General features: G+C 37.9%; 1 protein-coding gene across 1 annotated transcript in view; it reads left to right on the forward strand.

Annotated features, from left to right (window-relative positions):
• Window positions 1–594: 594 nt before the first annotated feature.
• The window catches only part of LOC113393154 (dynein axonemal heavy chain 3), a 37995-nt gene continuing 19161 nt past the window's right edge, over window positions 595–19428 (forward strand). The window contains exons 1-41 of the mRNA XM_026629884.2: window positions 595–781; window positions 889–1002; window positions 1665–1862; window positions 3120–3261; window positions 3678–3816; window positions 4160–4335; window positions 4695–4898; window positions 5074–5310; window positions 5391–5478; window positions 5681–5888; window positions 6045–6259; window positions 6529–6719; window positions 6945–7129; window positions 7488–7750; window positions 7935–8092; window positions 8165–8357; window positions 8786–9012; window positions 9100–9277; window positions 9406–9668; window positions 9833–10034; window positions 10151–10321; window positions 10482–10629; window positions 10830–11028; window positions 11295–11463; window positions 11793–11986; window positions 12417–12545; window positions 12835–13036; window positions 13148–13300; window positions 13598–13821; window positions 13947–14115; window positions 14284–14389; window positions 14745–14911; window positions 15165–15279; window positions 15764–15978; window positions 16287–16493; window positions 16766–16837; window positions 17064–17207; window positions 17512–17697; window positions 17856–18082; window positions 18384–18564; window positions 18935–19082. Coding sequence (XP_026485669.2) covers window positions 595–781; window positions 889–1002; window positions 1665–1862; window positions 3120–3261; window positions 3678–3816; window positions 4160–4335; window positions 4695–4898; window positions 5074–5310; window positions 5391–5478; window positions 5681–5888; window positions 6045–6259; window positions 6529–6719; window positions 6945–7129; window positions 7488–7750; window positions 7935–8092; window positions 8165–8357; window positions 8786–9012; window positions 9100–9277; window positions 9406–9668; window positions 9833–10034; window positions 10151–10321; window positions 10482–10629; window positions 10830–11028; window positions 11295–11463; window positions 11793–11986; window positions 12417–12545; window positions 12835–13036; window positions 13148–13300; window positions 13598–13821; window positions 13947–14115; window positions 14284–14389; window positions 14745–14911; window positions 15165–15279; window positions 15764–15978; window positions 16287–16493; window positions 16766–16837; window positions 17064–17207; window positions 17512–17697; window positions 17856–18082; window positions 18384–18564; window positions 18935–19082 — 7294 coding nt within the window. The remainder of the gene's footprint in view (window positions 782–888; window positions 1003–1664; window positions 1863–3119; window positions 3262–3677; window positions 3817–4159; window positions 4336–4694; window positions 4899–5073; window positions 5311–5390; window positions 5479–5680; window positions 5889–6044; window positions 6260–6528; window positions 6720–6944; window positions 7130–7487; window positions 7751–7934; window positions 8093–8164; window positions 8358–8785; window positions 9013–9099; window positions 9278–9405; window positions 9669–9832; window positions 10035–10150; window positions 10322–10481; window positions 10630–10829; window positions 11029–11294; window positions 11464–11792; window positions 11987–12416; window positions 12546–12834; window positions 13037–13147; window positions 13301–13597; window positions 13822–13946; window positions 14116–14283; window positions 14390–14744; window positions 14912–15164; window positions 15280–15763; window positions 15979–16286; window positions 16494–16765; window positions 16838–17063; window positions 17208–17511; window positions 17698–17855; window positions 18083–18383; window positions 18565–18934; window positions 19083–19428) is intronic.

The raw sequence follows: 19428 nt of genomic DNA on the forward strand, positions 1-19428 counted from the left end.
TCAATAGAAAAAAATAGAAAGTAAAAAACACATCCGAAAGTACAGCGTGAACCAAGCCTAAACTCGATTGTGTGCTAGGAAGGGCATTCATAGGAAGTTTGTACGCGTTGATTGTGTATCAGCTCCGTTTCAAACCCCAACTGGCTGATAATATCAATGTTTATCGTGATTTTGACAATTAGTGGCGTTGTCATGGCAACGTAAACAATTTACGATGCTGTCATTGTTTGACCTCGAAAATATTGTATTTTTTAAAGCAATATCGTATAGAGTAATAATTGAATTTGAGGTAAATATATCGTTAATTATTATTATTGCAGGAATAGTTTTGAAATTGTTTCGTTTGTTCTATATCTACTTATACGAAATCTACTATAAATTTTGTAAATATATGTTAAAAATTACATTAAAAATGCATTAATAGGTAAATAAATATATTTAATTCGAATAAAAGTAGGATATTATGTGTGTTCTAATAATTTATTTATTTAATTAATAATTTATATCAACATACAATTAAATTTATTAATTTAATGCAATTACTGTAGTTTCTTAAGTAAGTGTAAGTATTCTATAATGATTTGTCCAGGAAGAATGAATAGTCATGGTCGGAAACGGCCAGCACCGTCAGCGAGTAAGGCTGAGAAATGTCCTTCACGCTTCGTGCCAACTCCAGCGAGGAAGCAGCCAGGATTACCATGGATGCCGCGAGCAGGTTATAACCAGGAGCTTGGCCAAGATGGCCAGTTGCTGCGAGCTGCTAAAAACTATTATCCTGAAGGTATCAAGCATCGCTTATTACTAACATTAGATTGGAATAATAATGTTAAGTAATAGCTCATCTCAGAAAAATATTTAATGCAATGGATGGCTTTGTCAAATTTAAAGGCGAGGGCGATGGCGGTTGCAGCGAATTTCCTCCTCTAGTGCAGGCGAAATCTTGGACGAGGGGAGTTCCGTATAGAGACAGCTTTAACCATGCGAAACCCGTAGACTCTATTGGTAAGTATTGTGTAGATTTAAGAATAGAATTGTTATTAAATTTGAGTAACCGGATCTGATTAATTTAAATGACTTTATATCACGACGACCCGATCGCTAACCATAATATTGGTGATTCATCAATGCGATGAGGGATCAATTAGGCAATTTTATGGTTAGTGGTCTCCTCCGCATAAATACATTGGCACTGAAAAATAAAATTAATAAATTGGAGGAGAGATGTTTTTATACAGACAGTTGTCCAAATTGAACACAACTTATTTTACGAAAATAACAATAAAAGAACGCAGTCATAACTTAACTAAAAAACTAAGCTACTAACTTTAATAGGTATTCTAAAAATCGACACAGTATCGGTCTAACGATGCTACGAAGATGAGTGCTTAAACGAAAAGAGCGCGTTGCCGGTGAGGCGTTTTATCTTCTGAATCTTGACACTCTGTAATATGATATATATTGGTACTCTTTACGTACGCATAGTTATACGTTCTTAATTACAGATATCCAATTATAGTCTTATAAACATTCCTGAAATTCACTTCCCTTTTAATGTGTCCTAACATTTGAATCGGAATCCAGCAATCGATTATTATTGGATAAAAATTTTTGGTGGTTTAAAAATAAATTGATTAGCTTTAATATTTGTAAATATATACTTAAAGGTAACTGTTACACGAGATCTACAAAGACGATGCGAACTATAAACATGCCACCGAAAAGGCGCCCCCCTCCTCAACTGTATGGGCCACTGAGCCCAAACGGAGAACTTCAGTTTCCGCCGTTAAAGTCATGGGCAGAGAGAGAAAAAGAAAAACTCGAAGCATTGAATAGAGAAAAGGCGAAAAATAAGTTGCCAAAAGGTGAAAAGTTTTAAATTCGTTTTTCTTGGTATGTACAAAGAGCAGGATGGATAATTGTTAAGTTACAAAAAACTATAAGTTTTTATGTACAAGGCACAGGCTTAAATACGTACATAAACCTAAATCTAGCTTTCTTTTATGTGTGTGGTGTAAGAGAGTATAGTCTATTCCAGTGGCGGACTAAGCCCGTCAGAGGCCCGGGGTGGCAAAGCTGAATGAGGCCCCTCATTCATTCATGGATTCCTGGAGGAAGTACCTGGTACAAAGACGGGGATTCCCCCAGCGTATCGGACGCGTTCAGCGAAGTTAAAATAATATAGAACCGCGTAAAGTCTAGATGGCTGTAGAGTATAGTGTTTTGATCTTGATAAACTTATGTAGATACTAAGCACTTTTTTGAAGTCTTGTTTAGGATTTGAGCACGGGAACGCGGATGGATTTCGGGCCCCCAAGACTGGAGGCCCGGGGCGAGCCGCCCCTTCCGGCCCGTATTTAATCCGCCACTGGTCTATTCGAAAGGAATTAGGATAAACAAACCTTACATTGACGTATTCCATGCGATTTGCTAATAGAACGGCTATATTGTGCGCTACTAACAGTTCTTGATGAATATGTCTTTATTTAGGATACAATACTATTCCACTTAACTACTTATATCCAATTTAATTTGACTTTCAAGTTTTCGATAACAGCTTCATCGAAGTATAAAACACCATTTAATCAAATATCCATGATAAATATTGTAATATATTCTGTTTCGGAAATGTTTACCGTTAAGGTTTATCTTTTTTAAAATCTAGGTAGACTTATAAAACAAACATTAAATTATATATAATATAACATTTTATGCAACGCAACTTTCAGCTATATAAACTTCAATTAGATTTGTAAGATAAAGAATAAGAGATTCGAATGTGTAGGCTTTAAAAACTTGATTTAAGCGTTCGTTCGAGCCGATAGCTGTTATGGTCGATATTAGTTAGAAGACCTTAACCGACTATTGCGGGTTCTAACACCAGTCAAACACTACTGAATTTGTATGTGTTTCATTTATGTTTATAATTTATTTCGTGCTCGGCGGTCTAATTTTAATGATATTCTGCCATATGTATATCCCCCAACCCGTATTGGAGCAGCATGCTGGAATAAGTTCCAAGCCGTCTTCTCAAAGGGAGAGGATGCCTTATTCTGCAGTGGGACATTTACAGGCTGTTACTGTACTTTTATTTTAAGTGTCCGTTTGTAATTCGACGACAGGGTTGGTGTTATTAGAAGACTTGGTCTCAGGTGCATACGAAAAACGAAAGGCAGCTGAGGCGGAAGCAAAGAGAAGAAGAATAGAGAAAAGAAAAAAGGAAAAAGAAGAAGCAGAATTGGCGGCGCAGGAGGCTTTGAAAAAGTACGTTACTTTAAGATTTATTACCAGCCAATTTAATAATATTTTTGTATGCTTTTTTGGGAATCCAAAAAATAATAAATTATTTTGTATCCCCTATCTAATCTATAATAATAAGATTAAATTAAAATAAATTTGGAAAATCCAAAAAAGCACAATTTATAGAGCTTATTTTAATATAAAAAAAGTTAAACGATAGTTTTACATTAATATACCTAATCATGTAAAATGACGATTTAAAAGTGTTTTTATTTAAAGCCTATTTAAAGTATATATATAGTATATTATTGATATTGATAACTTACTTACTACCTACTTGAATAAAGACTACTTAATATATTGATAACCTAGTTTAACACTTCTAGTTTAAGATGTCTAATTTATATATATTATGAAATTACAGTCATTTACTTAATTAGGCATTTAGCAAAGTTGGAGTTCGAATTACCACGTGATCCGGATGATCAGAAAGAAGAATTATTAAAAATTACAGAAGAGGAGCAATATAGATATATACACCCTAAGGATCTCGAAAGAATCCAGTACTATTTAACGACGGTAAGCATCTCACAAATGTTGTTTAAAAATACATATTTTGTGCCAGTTAGCATATATCTTTTATTAATTTGTCATCAACAGTTACTCTGTTGACTCCCGTTAGGTGTTAGATCTCACTGTTCAATTCTTCTTGAGCTCATTGTCCAAGATATTATATAATATCTTCGTTTTGAATTTCAAGCACTCAGACATGAAAAGTTGAAACGATTTAAGTCTTAGATTCTCGTGACCTACGAATGATACGATCAAGAATCTGAACTACAATATTTGTATAAGTTTCAATTCGTTACTGAATGTTAACAAGTTGTAACCGTTTTTGATTTGAGTTATTCAAAATCAACAGTCGATCACTGGTATTCACATTCCTGAGTTCCCGCAATACTTGTACCAACGTGCTAAAGCAATAGTGGATAAACAGACGGCCAAGATTAAGAAACGATTGATGATCCTGACCTACCAAGCTTGCGTCCGACAGAACGAGGCGGATATCAGGGAGTTCTTCGTGAAGGCGATGAAGAGGTATCCTAATATGCCTATCATGATAGCTAGCTGATAAGTCTGGAATAGTAGAGGACTCATTTTATGATAAATGATATGAAAACGATAAAATATGTAATAACATTTAGTGTATCAATCATCAATCGTTTAACAAAATTTTACAATTGCTTGAACGGACACGAAGCACATTTCCATTTAGATTACTTGTACGTTAATTCGGTAAGTTATTTAAAGTAATGATGGAGAATTGCTGAATTAACATTTGCGTCGTACATATGTTCAGATAGTCTACTACAATGACTTCCTTAGTCCCTAAATTTTCAATTATTTTTACCATCCACGACCATCGGGTTCGACATAACAATAGTCACCGTGACCAGATGCCTGCTGGCCTTCATCCTGGAGGACCCCGAGGAGCGCACTCGGCTGCGCATCGCGTTCCTGCCGGCGCTGTGGCCCGCGTTGAGCGTGCGCGCGCCCGTGCCGTGGCACAGCGCCGCGCAGCGCGCCCGCCACGCGCTCACCTACCGGTACTACCAGGGAAACCCCGTGCTGCTAGAGCTCAGAAGGATTTGGCAGGAGAGGTACCAATATTTTTTATTTCGTCGTTTGAATGTCAGTATTTTTTTCTCGTTTCGCTCACAATACTCATCTTTACATTAAATTGATTATTTCTCTAATCTAATAGTATCAGGAAAGAGAAAAAAGGGTGATGACGACTAATTTAATCGGAATCGACAATTCTACTTTTAATTTTAGATATCAAAATGTGTACATCTGCGACATGACCAAGATGCAATCTCATCACCCCTTTCCACATTACTCTTCCGACTTCACCGAGCGTCTCACCGAACTGTGTGCGGAGACCAGAACCGAGTTATTGGACAACTGGCTCATAGACGTCGCCGATACTATGGTCAAGATGAGGCAGCACTGGTCCGTTTACGTGTCGAAGAAGAAGAAGGAGTCCACCTTTCAAGTCGAGAAGTTTTTCAGGTACTGCCAAATGGTTGATGAGATCAGAATAATAGTGAGATCTATAAACTTGTAGTTTAATCGTATGTATTTTTGTGCAGCGCCATCCATGCATTAATGTCGAGACAAGTTCGTGATTTAGTCGAGAGAAGCGTGAATCATTTTGCAGAATATTTTTCTTATTATTGGGTGAGTGCATAGCATATTTTCAGTATCTGAAGTATTTAAAGAAAGTATAAATGGGATGCTGTCGCTTCGGATTATTTGAGTGAGGGTGTAATGTTAGAGTGCAGCCATGTACATACACGTGCAGACTATAATATAAAAAATAGGTCTGAATGTACTTGTAGTTATAATTGTATAAAAAATTACGTATTTTCTGCGTAACTAGGAAGGGAACGACTACGGCACAGAGTATAAGGATTATACGTTCATCAAGCGACCACTCCTACGCATCAAGGTGGTTGGCAAGCCTGGCTCTACAACTATCTCCTTCGACCCGACCCTCGAACATATGCGTGTTATGATTATCAAGTGGTTCCACACCATCATCAATGTAAACAACCAGCTGCCTAGTGTTGACAACATAATGTATCCTGGTATGCTGATTATTTATCATTATTTATATTCACAATTTTTACATGTCAATTATTTTTACTTTTACAATCAAAGTAAATCGACTGCAATGAGTATTAAAGTAAGTTTAAAATCATTAAACAAAGGAATTCATATCTGAATCTTAATTTGAATTTTAGGAGTAAATCGTCCAAAACCTTACCTGATGTCGGTATACCCAGACGAAGAATATATGACGGGTATAGTTAACAAATGTATTAAGCACTTCAACCAGAATCGTGCCGGACCGCTGAGCTTCCTTCTCAGATACGAGGAGTACTTCTATCTCCTTGATGAGACCGCTCATCAAGATCTACTTAAATTCTTCGCTTTGGAACCGCCGCCATTTTTAAAGGTTGGTTACGTCTAGAGCCATATTAGTAGGCTTTACCTTTCATACTTTACAAGGCTTACCAAAAATATTTGTATAGGAGTAAAATGTATGCTATTTTAAATTTATTTTTTAGTCTACTACTACATTTTCCGCCTAGGCTGTCCGAAAAAATCTTATTTTGTTCGTGTATTAATTGCTAGTGAAGAGTGGATATTGGTATAAAACAAAAACATCTGTATTTTGTCACTCACAGTGAATAGCGTAGTGTAAATTCAATGTACCTTCAACAGGATTTCTCTGCACGTATTATAATGTACGAAAAACTTCGTGACGAAATCGCATTCCTCCGACGAGATATACCCCTGAACATGATAATGTTAGACTGCGGCCCTATCAACGATGTGCTCTGGGGCGTGGCGGACGGTCTCCGACAGTATATTGTGGATCATTTCATTGCTGTCAACAGGAAGTGGAATAGAGCGTGAGTTCTTTATGTTATCATTTTTATACACGAGAAAAAGTATGATAAATTTAAGACTTGTGTTGATCAGCTGATTAAAGTATCAAAAGATTATTTGCAGACAGATTGTTTATTCTAAACATGTGTTTGGTAACATGAGAGTTTTACTATTTAATTAAAACTAGTATACAATGTAGTCTGTTTCGTAATTGATATCGAATAAAATACTACGGGTGTCATGTTCAGCATCTGTGACGTATACGAAGAGATGGCGGCGCGCACGTCGGAGAGCCCGGACGGTACGGCCGCGCTGGTGGAGCTGCTCGCCTACATCCAGGACTGCCGCGACTGCGCCCTGTTCGAGCTGCGCGAGCGCTCACGCACCTCAGCGCTTTACGTGCTGTTCCTCCACGAACACGCACATCTCTCGTGTCAGTAGAACTCTCGCATATATACAAAAACATACAGACACACACTGACGTCATCGAGTAGGCCATTTGACGATAAATGTCTTTACTCCTCGATTGGTATTGTGGGAGGTATGGGCATACATTGCAGTGGGATTAACGCCATCATAATTTTTTTAGTTACCCCTAATTATAATATTTATAAATCCAATTGTTTGGCTCTGATTACAGAAAAAATAGTATCATTCAAAATAATTATTGTTGTTACGTTAATCTGCTTCTAGTCTAATAAAATTACCCCTTTACATACATTAGGTAAACATTATAATTTATGAAAGCCTGAAGAGTTTTTTTAATTATAAGTTTATTTCTGGAACAACAGTTGAAGATATAAATTTGAACACGCGGGTGTTCCTCTGGCCTCTTGACATGGAGGAAACAATCGACCTTACTCTGAAGACTCTTAACACAAAAAAAACGATGGCGGAAGACAAGCTGAGGACTAGAAAGGCCATCTTCGAGGAGAAACTAAAGAGGCACGAGAAGGAACTGGAACAGTTCCGACGTTTTGACCCGCCTCTACTAAACTTAGATCTTTTGAGAGAGGTTGTCGGAAAAGTCGACGATATCTTTAAGAACTTATCGGTAATTTGATTCTATAGTCTATAATATAAGATCAAACAACGAACAGTTTCTTGTATGAATAATGTCACTAATTTCTATAATCACATATATTTCATTCAATCAAAGTTTCTTTCAAATTAACTAAGATTGATCTACATTCTAAAATATAATTAGTAATTATTACCATTTCAAATATTATAATTAGGATGATAAACGCGAAGCAGACGAAATAATCAATGAGGAGACTCTATTGGAGCAAGAGGCTTCGGTGTACTTTAGCCTGCAGAGCATGCTAGCCAGCGTCGAACCATTCCACAAGCTGTGGCACACGGCTTACGACTTCTATGATGGCTACGAAAAATGGTAAAATTAGATATTTAAAAATTTCAAATACAAATGTTTGTTACGTGCTTGTCTGTAATAATACGTGTTTAGGTATCACGGGCCTTTCCTGGGACTAGACGCTGAAAGGATAGCCGAAGACGTGGAGGCGTGGTGGAAGTTGCTGTATAAGCTTGGAAAACAGCTATTCGAATTCCCTGGAGCTAAGCGTATCGCAGACATGGTGCGGAATAAGTTGGAAAAGTTCAAACTTCTGTTACCTGTTTTGTGCGCTATTTGCAACAAGGTAAGAATTTGCCATTCCGAAATTTATATATATGTTTAAGTTTAAGTTTACATTCATGCATAAAATAGAATTTAATTTGTAATCTAGGCGTGGATCGTGGGCCATATCGAGATGTTTTTATCATCTCGCAGCAGCACATGATCACAAACATACATGTTTTTAAATTTTTCATTAGTCATTGTAAATCTTTAAATCTTTAGACAAATTGTAAATCTTTAAATGACTGTAGACTAGATAGGCTTAGATAATTGATATTAACATTAAAATGTCCTCGAGGATTCTTCGGTATTTGCAGTTTTCCTTTCGTTTATTTTTCAAGATACGATATCCATTATAAAAGTATGTATAATTAAATTGAGGAAAAACCTTTTGGACCAGTACTGTTAGTCACTGCTCATATCGATTGAAGACGAGTGAGATTTCCGTAGGGCATGCGCGACCGTCACTGGGCGCGCATCAGCGAGCTGGTGGGCACGGAGGTGGTGCGCACGCCGAGCAGCACGCTTGCGGACATGGTGGAGCAGGGTGTGCACGTGTTCGCGGCTCAGCTCGAGGAGATCGAGCAGCACGCCTCCAAGGAGCACGCGCTGGAGAAGGCGCTCGTCAAGATGAAGGAGGAATGGCTCGGTGTGCGCTTCGACGTAGTGCCCTATCGGTGAGACGGTGAAACGAGCGATGCGACTGATTTAGTTTTATTTTATAAAAGTATTACAGTGTGTATCTTTATTTTTTTGATTTATAGAGATACGGGCGTAGGCATCTTAACAGGTCTGGATGATGTACAGCAGCAATTGGACGATCATATACTCAAATCGCAGACGATGCGTGGTTCGCCATACGTGAAGGCATTCGAAGCAGATATGGTCGCTTGGGAGGAGAAGTTAATCAGTATGCAAGATATTCTGGACCAGTGGTTGCAGGTGAGGGCTGACTCAAAGCAATACTCGTACACTATTAGATGAAATTATTATTATTAAATTAGAACACAAAAGTTAACAAAAAAAAAAAACAGTCGATTGAGATTTTATCATATATTGTTTTCTTTCAGTGTCAAGCTACATGGATGTACCTCGAACCAATATTTTCATCGGAGGATATAATGCGGCAAATGCCAACTGAGGCCAGGAACTTCCGTGACGTCGACAAGGAGTGGAGGACTATCATGGCGGCCACACAGAAGGAGCCTATGGTTTTGAAAGCTACGGACTATCCTGGGCTATTGAAGAAGTTGCGATACAGTAATGCATTGTTAGATGATATTCAAAGAGGATTAAATGATTACTTAGAAAAGAAGAGGCTATTCTTTCCAAGGTTTGTAAATATTACAAACAAACAAGGAGACACGGGTAACGGATTTGAATATGTTCGATATTCAAATAAAATAAAATATATATCATTACGACTATATTTACGATGATAATTTTTAGAGAATATATATTTAATACGTCCTTAAGATAAATTCATGTATTCAACAGATTTTTCTTCTTGTCCAACGACGAACTTCTCGAAATTCTTTCCGAGACGAAAGACCCAATGCGCGTCCAACCACATCTCAAGAAATGTTTCGAAGGCATCTACACTTTGGAGTTCAACGCAGCCAAAGAGATCGTTGGCATGGCGTCCGCTGAGGGAGAGATGGTCAAACTGTCCTCTACTATTCAACCAGCTGATGCTAAAGTAAGATTTCATAGAAAATTTAATGTTTTCATTAACTTCATTCCATTTTACATTCATAAAAAATACTCTTGGCAATGTAATTTATAATTTCAAAAATGTGTTATTATATATTCAAGGGTATGGTAGAACGGTGGCTGCAGCAGTTGGAACAACAAATGATAATAAGCCTTCGAGACGTGGCCTCGGAGTCTATAACCGCGTACGCCCTTACCAAGAGGGAGGAGTGGGTCCTGAGTTGGCCCGGGCAGATCGTACAGGCGGGCTCTTGCATTCAGTACACAGCTGAGGTATAACTAAGCTAAGCTTTCTTTATAGAATTTGTAGCTGTTAGTAAATTGTATGTAGAATATTTAATCGAGTGCCTTTTCTTTTCGACGCGGTAGAATAACGTGTATAATCAAATAAAACTACGGAAGATCTTATAAGTAGTCGCGACTACTACTACAGGCGATAGAGGCGATCCAGAGCACCAGCCTGCCGCAGCTGATCGACCGCAGCACTGAGCAGATCAACGGGCTGGTGTACTTGGTGCAGGGCGCGCTGGAGCCCGGCGCGCGCATCACCGTGGAGGCGCTCATCGTCATCGACGTGCACGGTGACTGCTCACTTAGTTAAGATACGGTACCTTCGCAGGAGTTTGTTTGGCGAAATATCGTATCATATTATAATAGTGACGCTGTGTAGTATAATTACAAATTGATGTACCTACTTTGCGGGTCAGTCAGCAAGTTTTTTTAAACGTGTAGGGCCTTTAATGATTTCGATTTATAAAATTATCGTGATCTTGGCCTCCAGGTCGTTCGATCCTCGAGGAGATGGAAAAGAAGTGTGTGCGCGACGTGACGGACTTCAACTGGATCTCTCAGTTGCGGTACCAGTGGCGCGGAGACCGCATCGTATGCTCGATGGTCACCACTGACGTGGACTACGGGTTCGAATACCTGGGCAACACCGGTCGACTGGTCGCCACGCCGCTCACTGACAGATGTTTTAGGTAGCACCTATTTGATTATTCGAATTTAAACGTATGTATTTGGTAACTTCTGGTTCTTCGTTTTCTTACATTATGTTAAATTTATTTTTTTCATAAATATATATAAATATGAATATTTATTTGTGTAAAGATTAGCTGAAACGCCATTAATAAATCACCTGATTATACATCTTTGCTTATTGTGTATAGTCTAAATTATTAACCGATAAGAAAAAAAACGCTAATTTGATTTCTCATAATGATGTAATTAATTATATTTTTACCAGAACATTAATGAGTGCTCTTAAGCTCAATCTGGGCGGGGCGCCAGAGGGTCCCGCTGGAACTGGTAAGACAGAAACTACCAAGGATCTGGCAAAGGCAGTGGCAAAGAAGTGCGTCGTCTTTAACTGCTCTGATGGACTCGACTATAAGGCACTTGGGAAATTCTTCAAGGTGCGTTTTCAAAGTTTTGCAATAAATTGTATAAAAGAACATATTTTTTTATATCTTAAGCCAAGGGATGAGAAAAGCAGTGGATAACTGATAAAATCATCGAGCCCATTATAAACGTTTTTTCCTTAAAGGATTTTTATGACTAGAATGCTCTTTTGTTAAATATCCTTTTCATAATCTGGATGAACGGGACAAATAATTAATAAATCTCTTCAAACAAAGCACAAAATTTCCGACATATGCGTATATGCTTTGTCTTACTTAATGAAACTATGTATAGAACTTCAGTTCCGTCTGTCTGCTTATTACTTATTCTTTTGATCCCCCAGGGTCTGGCTCAGTCAGGCGCGTGGGCATGCTTCGACGAGTTCAACCGTATCGAGCTGGAGGTACTGTCGGTGGTGGCGCAGCAGATCCTCTCCATCCAGCTCGCCATCTTGCGTCGCGAGAAGCGCTTCATCTTTGAGGGCACCGAGATTAGCTTAGACCCAACTTGTTCAGTTTTCATTACCATGAACCCTGGGTCAGTTTATAAAATATATAAAATTGGTTTCAAATTTTTTGAACTCGTGAGGGTTGTTTTAACGTATTTATAAGTAAATACCAATTGTTAAAAAAAGGCTTTACTTTACTGGTATCAAATGAATGTTTGGCTTCTTGACGTTGATGCCTGTTTTATTCGGTTTGTCAAATTCGTTAACTTAAATTGTTACTGCTCTATTATTTAGTATCGTAGAGTGAGCCTTCCGAGGTGAACAGAATATCTAACGCATATATTTTAGAATATAAATTCAAAATCAAAATATACTTTATTCAAATAGGCTTTTACAAGCACTTTTGAATCTTCATTTAACAAACTATTTAAAGTAAAGCTACCATACTTAGCAAAATGATGTAATCGATATAATCAAATGACTTTTCCTGCTATTACGACTTTTGGTATTTTGCATCAGATATGCTGGACGAACAGAGTTACCGGATAACCTCAAAGTACTGTTCCGGACGGTGGCCATGATGGTGCCGGACTATGCCATGATAGGGGAGATCACGCTTTACTCCAACGGATTCGTGAATGCTGGCCCGTAAGTATTTTTCTACTTTGATGTAAATTTGTTAAAATTAAAAATGTTATTGTCTTTTCTTTGAAGATTTTTTCAATATTCGCTGTTTTAAGATGTTTTTTTTTGTTACTGACAGGCTTTTGCTGATAGTATGATTTGCGAAAATCAATAAAATTACAAAAATATAAGACGCCTTAGTCATCACAGTTTTCAAAAGTAATAAGTAGCCCTTATTAAGAGTAAAATTTCACAATCAATTTTGTTGTTATACTTAACAAGTTGTATTTTTATTATTACATTTGAATTTCAGCTTAGCTCGTAAAATAGTTCAAGCCTACAAGCTCTGCTCGGAGCAGCTTTCCTCTCAGAACCATTACGATTACGGAATGCGTGCGGTCAAGTCGGTCTTGCTCGCTTCCGGAGCGCTCAAGAAGAACTACCCTGAGAAAGATGAATCTCAGCTAGTGTTGAGAGCTATCATTGATGTGAACATGCCCAAGTTTCTATCTCAGGTAAATTGGATTATGGCTTACCCTCATTTGTTTGTCTATCATTATCATACATAAACCACTTCTAACACTGTCAGTGCACTGTTGGCTTAATACAACAATACAATCTCCCAGGACGTCCCCCTGTTCATGGGTATATACTCGGATCTGTTCCCGGGCGTGGAGATCCCGCAGCCGGACCGCGCCGAACTGCTGCGCTGTGTGAACAAGGAGCTCGAAAAGAGGAACCTGCAGCCCACCGATTGGTACCTCGAGAAGATCATACAGGTGATGGATGTTGATTTTTCAGTTTTAGAATTATGTAAAAGTATTCGGTATTATCAACAACAGTTATTAAGCTAAAAATTATTTTAGCTTTGACTATTATGTACTTTGGGTTATTTTTTTTAGGGCCAGTTCTGCAATTAGCCCCTTAATTGATGTCAAAAAAACAACCATTGCATCAAAAACTAATTTTACAAAATATGTATATATATTTTTAAATGTTAATTACAGAAAAAAAGTATAATTGATGACTATTTGAATATTTTGAAATATATTTATTTCTTACATATATCGTTCCAGATATACGAAATGATGTTAGTTCGTCATGGGTTTATGATAGTCGGCCCTCCAATGGGGGGCAAGACTCAGGCCTATCAGGCGCTAGCGGAGTCCCTGCGAGCGCTACAGCTCATGAAGCCGCCGCCGAGGCACAAGGAGTTTGGAGCCGTGTATCGAATCATCAATCCCAAGGCCATCACAATGGGACAGCTCTACGGTTGCTTCGACCCCGCATCCCACGAATGGTAACAAAGCTAACGACGACTGTATTGTCGTATTGTGAAATAATAGCTTTTTGTCATATAGAAGTATTACTATAGTGCCGTAAGTCTCAGTCGATGTCGTCCATTCCCCAAGTCCCGTTGCTCAGGTCGGACGGGGTGCTGGCCATCGCGTTTCGCGAGTACGCGATGTCGGCGACGCGCGACCGCAAGTGGATCCTGTTCGACGGGCCCGTGGACGCCGTGTGGATCGAGAACATGAACACCGTGCTCGATGACAACAAGAAGCTGTGCCTCATGAGCGGGGAAATCATACAGGTGGGTGTAGGGAGGTCATTCCATGACCTCTTCGGAAACAATCACCGAGATCTAGCATAGTTGTTATTCTTTAGTGAATATTCATGCGTCGAATGCTCTGAGCTCTCATTGCACTAGATATCTGTATATGTGTGATCGAAATTTTTTCTAAATGTACGGTGTTGACAGATGACGAACAAAATGAACTTAATCTTCGAGCCAGCTGACTTGGAGTTCGCTTCTCCGGCCACCGTGTCCCGATGCGGCATGATCTATATGGAGCCTGAACAATTAGGTACCTAATTACAAATTAAAAAAATTAAGTTATGTTTGTTTCAAAATAACTAATGAAATAATATTTTTTAGGTTTTACACATTTTTTTTTTTAAACTACTTCATTGTATTAAAATTTTATTTATTAGAAAGTCACTACTAAACTCGGTTCAAATGAGGCAGTGCCATTGAGAGAAACAAAAGTGGAATTCGTTTTTTATTCTTACGGCTAGGATTGTGCCTTTAACTTTCAAAGGATTCTGAGTTTAATTTAAATATGTATGTCGTTCCCTAAGAAAATCTATCTGTGAGTGCTTATTAAAATGTTATATTGACGAACCCTTGATTTATAATTGACGCTGTCCAATATTCACCAGGTTGGCGAGCATTCCTCGCATCATACAACACTCACCTTAGCAAGCGTCTCATCCCAGAGCAGTTCGATCTGATCCAGGAACTCATAGACTGGCTCGTGCCACCTATCTTCGAGTTCCTACTCAAATGCCAACACTTCGTTCAAGTTGGGGAGATCCATCAATTCAATGTGAGCAATCAAATCTTAAATTAACAACTTGCTCGTACGTACGTAATTAACAACTATCTCCTAAATAATTCGATAAGTATATGTTAAATAAATTAGTTCTGATAATACGAATAGTTTTACCATTATCTGTCAAGCTAGAAAGATTTCTTGGCATTGTACAATTTATTAAATAGGATTTTTTATAAATGGCGAATTAAGGGTAAAATGCCAACGCTTTTAATGTGATGAACCAACCATCATCTTTTGCACGTAGTCGTTCACGCGTCTGTTCACTTGTCTCCTGGAAGGCGAGTCGCAGTTCAGTACTGTCTGGCTGCAGTGCACTTTCATATTTTCATTGCTCTGGGGTCTGTGCGCTACAATCAATGGTGAGTTATATTTATTTGTATGTTTGTAGGGTACCTGAACTTGAGTATAAAATATTTTGCTCAGTTGTATCGATGGTGCGATAAAGTAAAGGAGACCACGTAGAATGAGCTATTTAACAGTCAGGTTTAAGACCCTATATGACATAATAAACGAGGGTTCTCGCTTTCCTGTCTATGATACTTACGTGAAGTCTATTGTATGATTATGATCAACGTGCTGGTTTTTTAGTCGATATTACTGCAGTACTATTCCATCGAATAGATTTTTAAGTAACAAATCGTATAATGGCACCTTGAGCAATTCGAAGCGCAGGCTCGCCACGCTTTAGTATCGTGGACAATTAAGCTTCAAATTTTTCTTTTTTTTTGGGTAATTTACGAACTGACATTTTAAGTTTATATAATTAATACAGAAGAATCTTCACAGGACTATGATTCTAGTGAAAAAATATTGTAACCTTATATTTTTATAATTATTTTGAAGGTGAAAGTCGTAAAGGTTTCGACACGTTCTTCCGGAAGTTGCTAGACGGTAATAATAACACTTATCCCAAGCCAAAGTCGTTTAAGCTGAATAAAAACCAGCTGTTCTTAGACAAGGACACTGTATTTGACTATGTGTACGATAAAAGGAACAACGGGACCTGGATACCTTGGGTTGACCTCGAGAAGGAAGTTCCTCTATCCCCTACAGCTAAGGTATTTATTGCTAAGCTATATTTTACTAATATTCGACATGTAAGGTATTGACCAGCATTTTCTTCTTTTTTATTAAATTTATGAATGCAAACAGGCACTGACACTAAAAGAGACTCTGTAATCAGTTTATTATCCACCTGACACATTTAAATTTTACTTTGAATGCTATTTTGTATGTGTGATGTTAATACTGGTATTTATTGTTGTATTTATTTTATAGTGTTCATTTGTCATTTTATAATTATTATTACGTGAAAAAAAATAAAAAAAATTAAAGAAGGAAGTAATTATTAAGCTCTCATGAACAGGTGAATGATATCATTATCCTTACAAATGAAAATGCCTGCTTGCGATATTTCGTTAGCAAGATGGTGAAGTCCAAGATACCGATTTTGCTAGTGGGGCCCACAGGCACTGGGAAGTCCACTCTCGTTCTAAACTTCTTACTGTCACTGCCTAAGGAGAAATATATCACTAACACGATTAACTTTTCCGCGAGGACCACTGCTAACCAGGTAAGACTTTCATAAGATCTAAAGTGACCTATTTAAATTAGGTAAAAGTAAGAATATGTGATATTAGCTTGAAACCTTAAGTTATTTGTCCCTCGTTGACAATATCACCATAATCTACGTAGTCTTATTATTTCAACACAGCCAATAAAGGATATTTGAAATTGGAATGCCCTTGCCACCTTTGTGAAACCACCACTTTTGTGAATACGCATTAGATTGCCGAAAAATAATAACTTTATAAATATATGTATATATACCACTTTAAATTACAGACTCAAGATATAATAATGTCAAAAGTAGACAGGCGTAGGAAAGGCGTTTTTGGACCATCAATGGGTAAAAAGGTAAAACTGTGATATTTGATATTATATTCTTACAAAGTCGATTCAAAAAATAGAATATATTAACATTTACCTTAAGTACAGTAAGGAATATATTTATACTAAAATAAGAAATGTATATGATGCCTATACGAGTCTTTGTTAATAAAAAACTAAATATTAAAATAAACGAACAATCGATAAAATGGTTGACTTGAATGATGAAATTGTTCTCATAACTTTTTTCTAGTGTGTGCTATTCGTGGACGATCTCAGCATGCCGCAACGGGAACAATGGGGGGCGCAGCCACCCTTGGAGCTGCTGCGGCAATGGATCGACCACGGACACTGGTACGACCTAAAGGAGATGGTGCGCCAGGAAGTCGTCGATGTGGTAAGTTTTGTATCAAAATTGCTTACTTTATTATGATTTATAATCCTAAGAGATATGAAAATAAAGAGCCAAGAGGCTTTATTTTCTGAACACGTGAATTCGCTTAAGCGAAGGTTGAGGTTAAAACCCAAGTATGTGATTTGAATAAACTTTTCCATAATTGGAGTGAAGGTCTTGTCCAGTTCTGGGATATGCAAAGATTTTAAATGACAACTTCAAATTTATGATTACCTTAATTAGCTTATTGATATTATGATGTACTTATTACTCTTAATAAGTATTTGAATCGGTTTCATTTTTTTAGCTCTTTGTGTCCGCGATGTTACCTCCCGGCGGGGGTTCCAATTTGATATCGTCACGTCTAACTCGGCATATGCTGCTGATTGCTCTCGATTCCTTCGAAGACAATACGCTAAACAAGATCTTTGTCACTATTATGGACTGGCATTTCGCTAAAGGATTTCCCGATAGTCTCGCCAGACAAAGCAAGGTACGCTATTATATAATTATACATGTACCCATATGATACAAATAATAATAATTGTACATGTTTTTATACTGTAATGTAATAATCAGCTCACACAATTATTAATTCGAATACACTTATCCGATATCGCGGTCTTGGATGTAAGTGATCAAGTCCCTCAGGCGGTGGTGTCGGCCACGATGGAGGTGTACAAGGGGGTGACGCTGCAGTTCCTGCCCACGCCCAGCAAGTGCCACTACCTGTTCAACCTGCGCGACTTCGCGCGCGTGGTGCGCGGCGTGCTGCTCGTGCCCGCCTCGCACCTCAAGGACGCGCCCAAGCTCGTATTGCTGTGGGTGCACGAGATCTACCGCGTCTTCTACGATCGCCTCGTCGACGACTCCGACAGGTATGCGAACATCCGTTACCAACCGAGAACTTTTCCACTGGCTTACTAAATACGGCTGGAGTTTAGTTAACATAACGCCTGCTCTATGTTTTATATTCTAATAACTTCCTGCTCACCGTGATTTTATCCACATAGGGTTTATTCTTGTCGTCCATTCCTTTATTTATTTATGCCAGTATTGCTATTGAGGTATCGTTTGGTTTAGTTGGTGATAGTGTAATACTAACAGGCAAAGTTACTTGAACATTTCTAATATTAATCTGATAATAAAATAACATTTTGTAATAACTCGTTTCCTCAGAGTGAAATTATTCGATATAGTTTACAAAGCGGTGTACGCTCACTACCGAGTTCACATGGATCAAGTTCTGGGTGACCTGGGCTACGTACCGGATGGGGAAAAATGTTCCAACAAGCACGCCGCGAATATATTCTTCGGTAACTATATGGAACCGGATGCTGATCCGAAGATATATGATCAGGTATGAATGTTAGGTTTAACATTATTATCATATTATAAATATAATTTTATACTGCACTCTTGCTAATTATAGTTTAATTCATATTTTTCTTTCGTGAGCTCAAACAGTGCTTTAGGGCACACAAAATAACAAAAGTTAGTACCAAAAAGCTAATTCCTTCGCAGAGGTCCAGAGTGTCTCGAACTAGATTTATGTGAATTATATTAATTAACTTTCTTGGCCGATCTATCGATACACATTTGGAATATCATATCATATGTTTTAAACCACATTTTAAATATTTAATGAAAACTTATTGAATGCTGTATTTATAAAATACCATTGTCGTGAGTTTAGATTATTTGAAAGGATACCTCAATGCTTAACACAGGTGACAGATCTCGACGACATGGCAGTGAAGATGGAGTATTACCTCGAGGAGTACAACGTGGTCTCGTCATCTCCGATGTCTCTGGTGATGTTCCGCTATGCACTCGACCACATATCCCGCTGCACACGTGTGCTGTTACAGGACAACGGTATGCCCTGAAGTAACAAAAAGCGATCGTTATAATCTACCAATATTGTCTATCAATTCTATTATTGATCACGATTGCTAAACATGTAATCAAGTTGAACATCATCTTGTGTCCAACGTGTAAAATAGTTCTTATTAAATTTTGTTAAGAGCTACTTATTATTAATCTTATTTTTTTATTTCGTGTGTAATATCCACCAAAAAGTGAATTATCGAATAAGCTTGAAAAATTCCAAGCCCCAGGATTTTCCATTGGGTAAACAAATCAGTAATAGCCTATAGTTATCTAGTTTTTACATTCCCGTGCCTGTGATAAGTAAACCCGGTGGTCAAATAAACCAGATATT

The sequence above is a fragment of the Vanessa tameamea genome, chromosome 9, assembly GCF_037043105.1.
Source record: "Vanessa tameamea isolate UH-Manoa-2023 chromosome 9, ilVanTame1 primary haplotype, whole genome shotgun sequence".
Taxonomy (NCBI): domain Eukaryota; kingdom Metazoa; phylum Arthropoda; class Insecta; order Lepidoptera; family Nymphalidae; genus Vanessa; species Vanessa tameamea.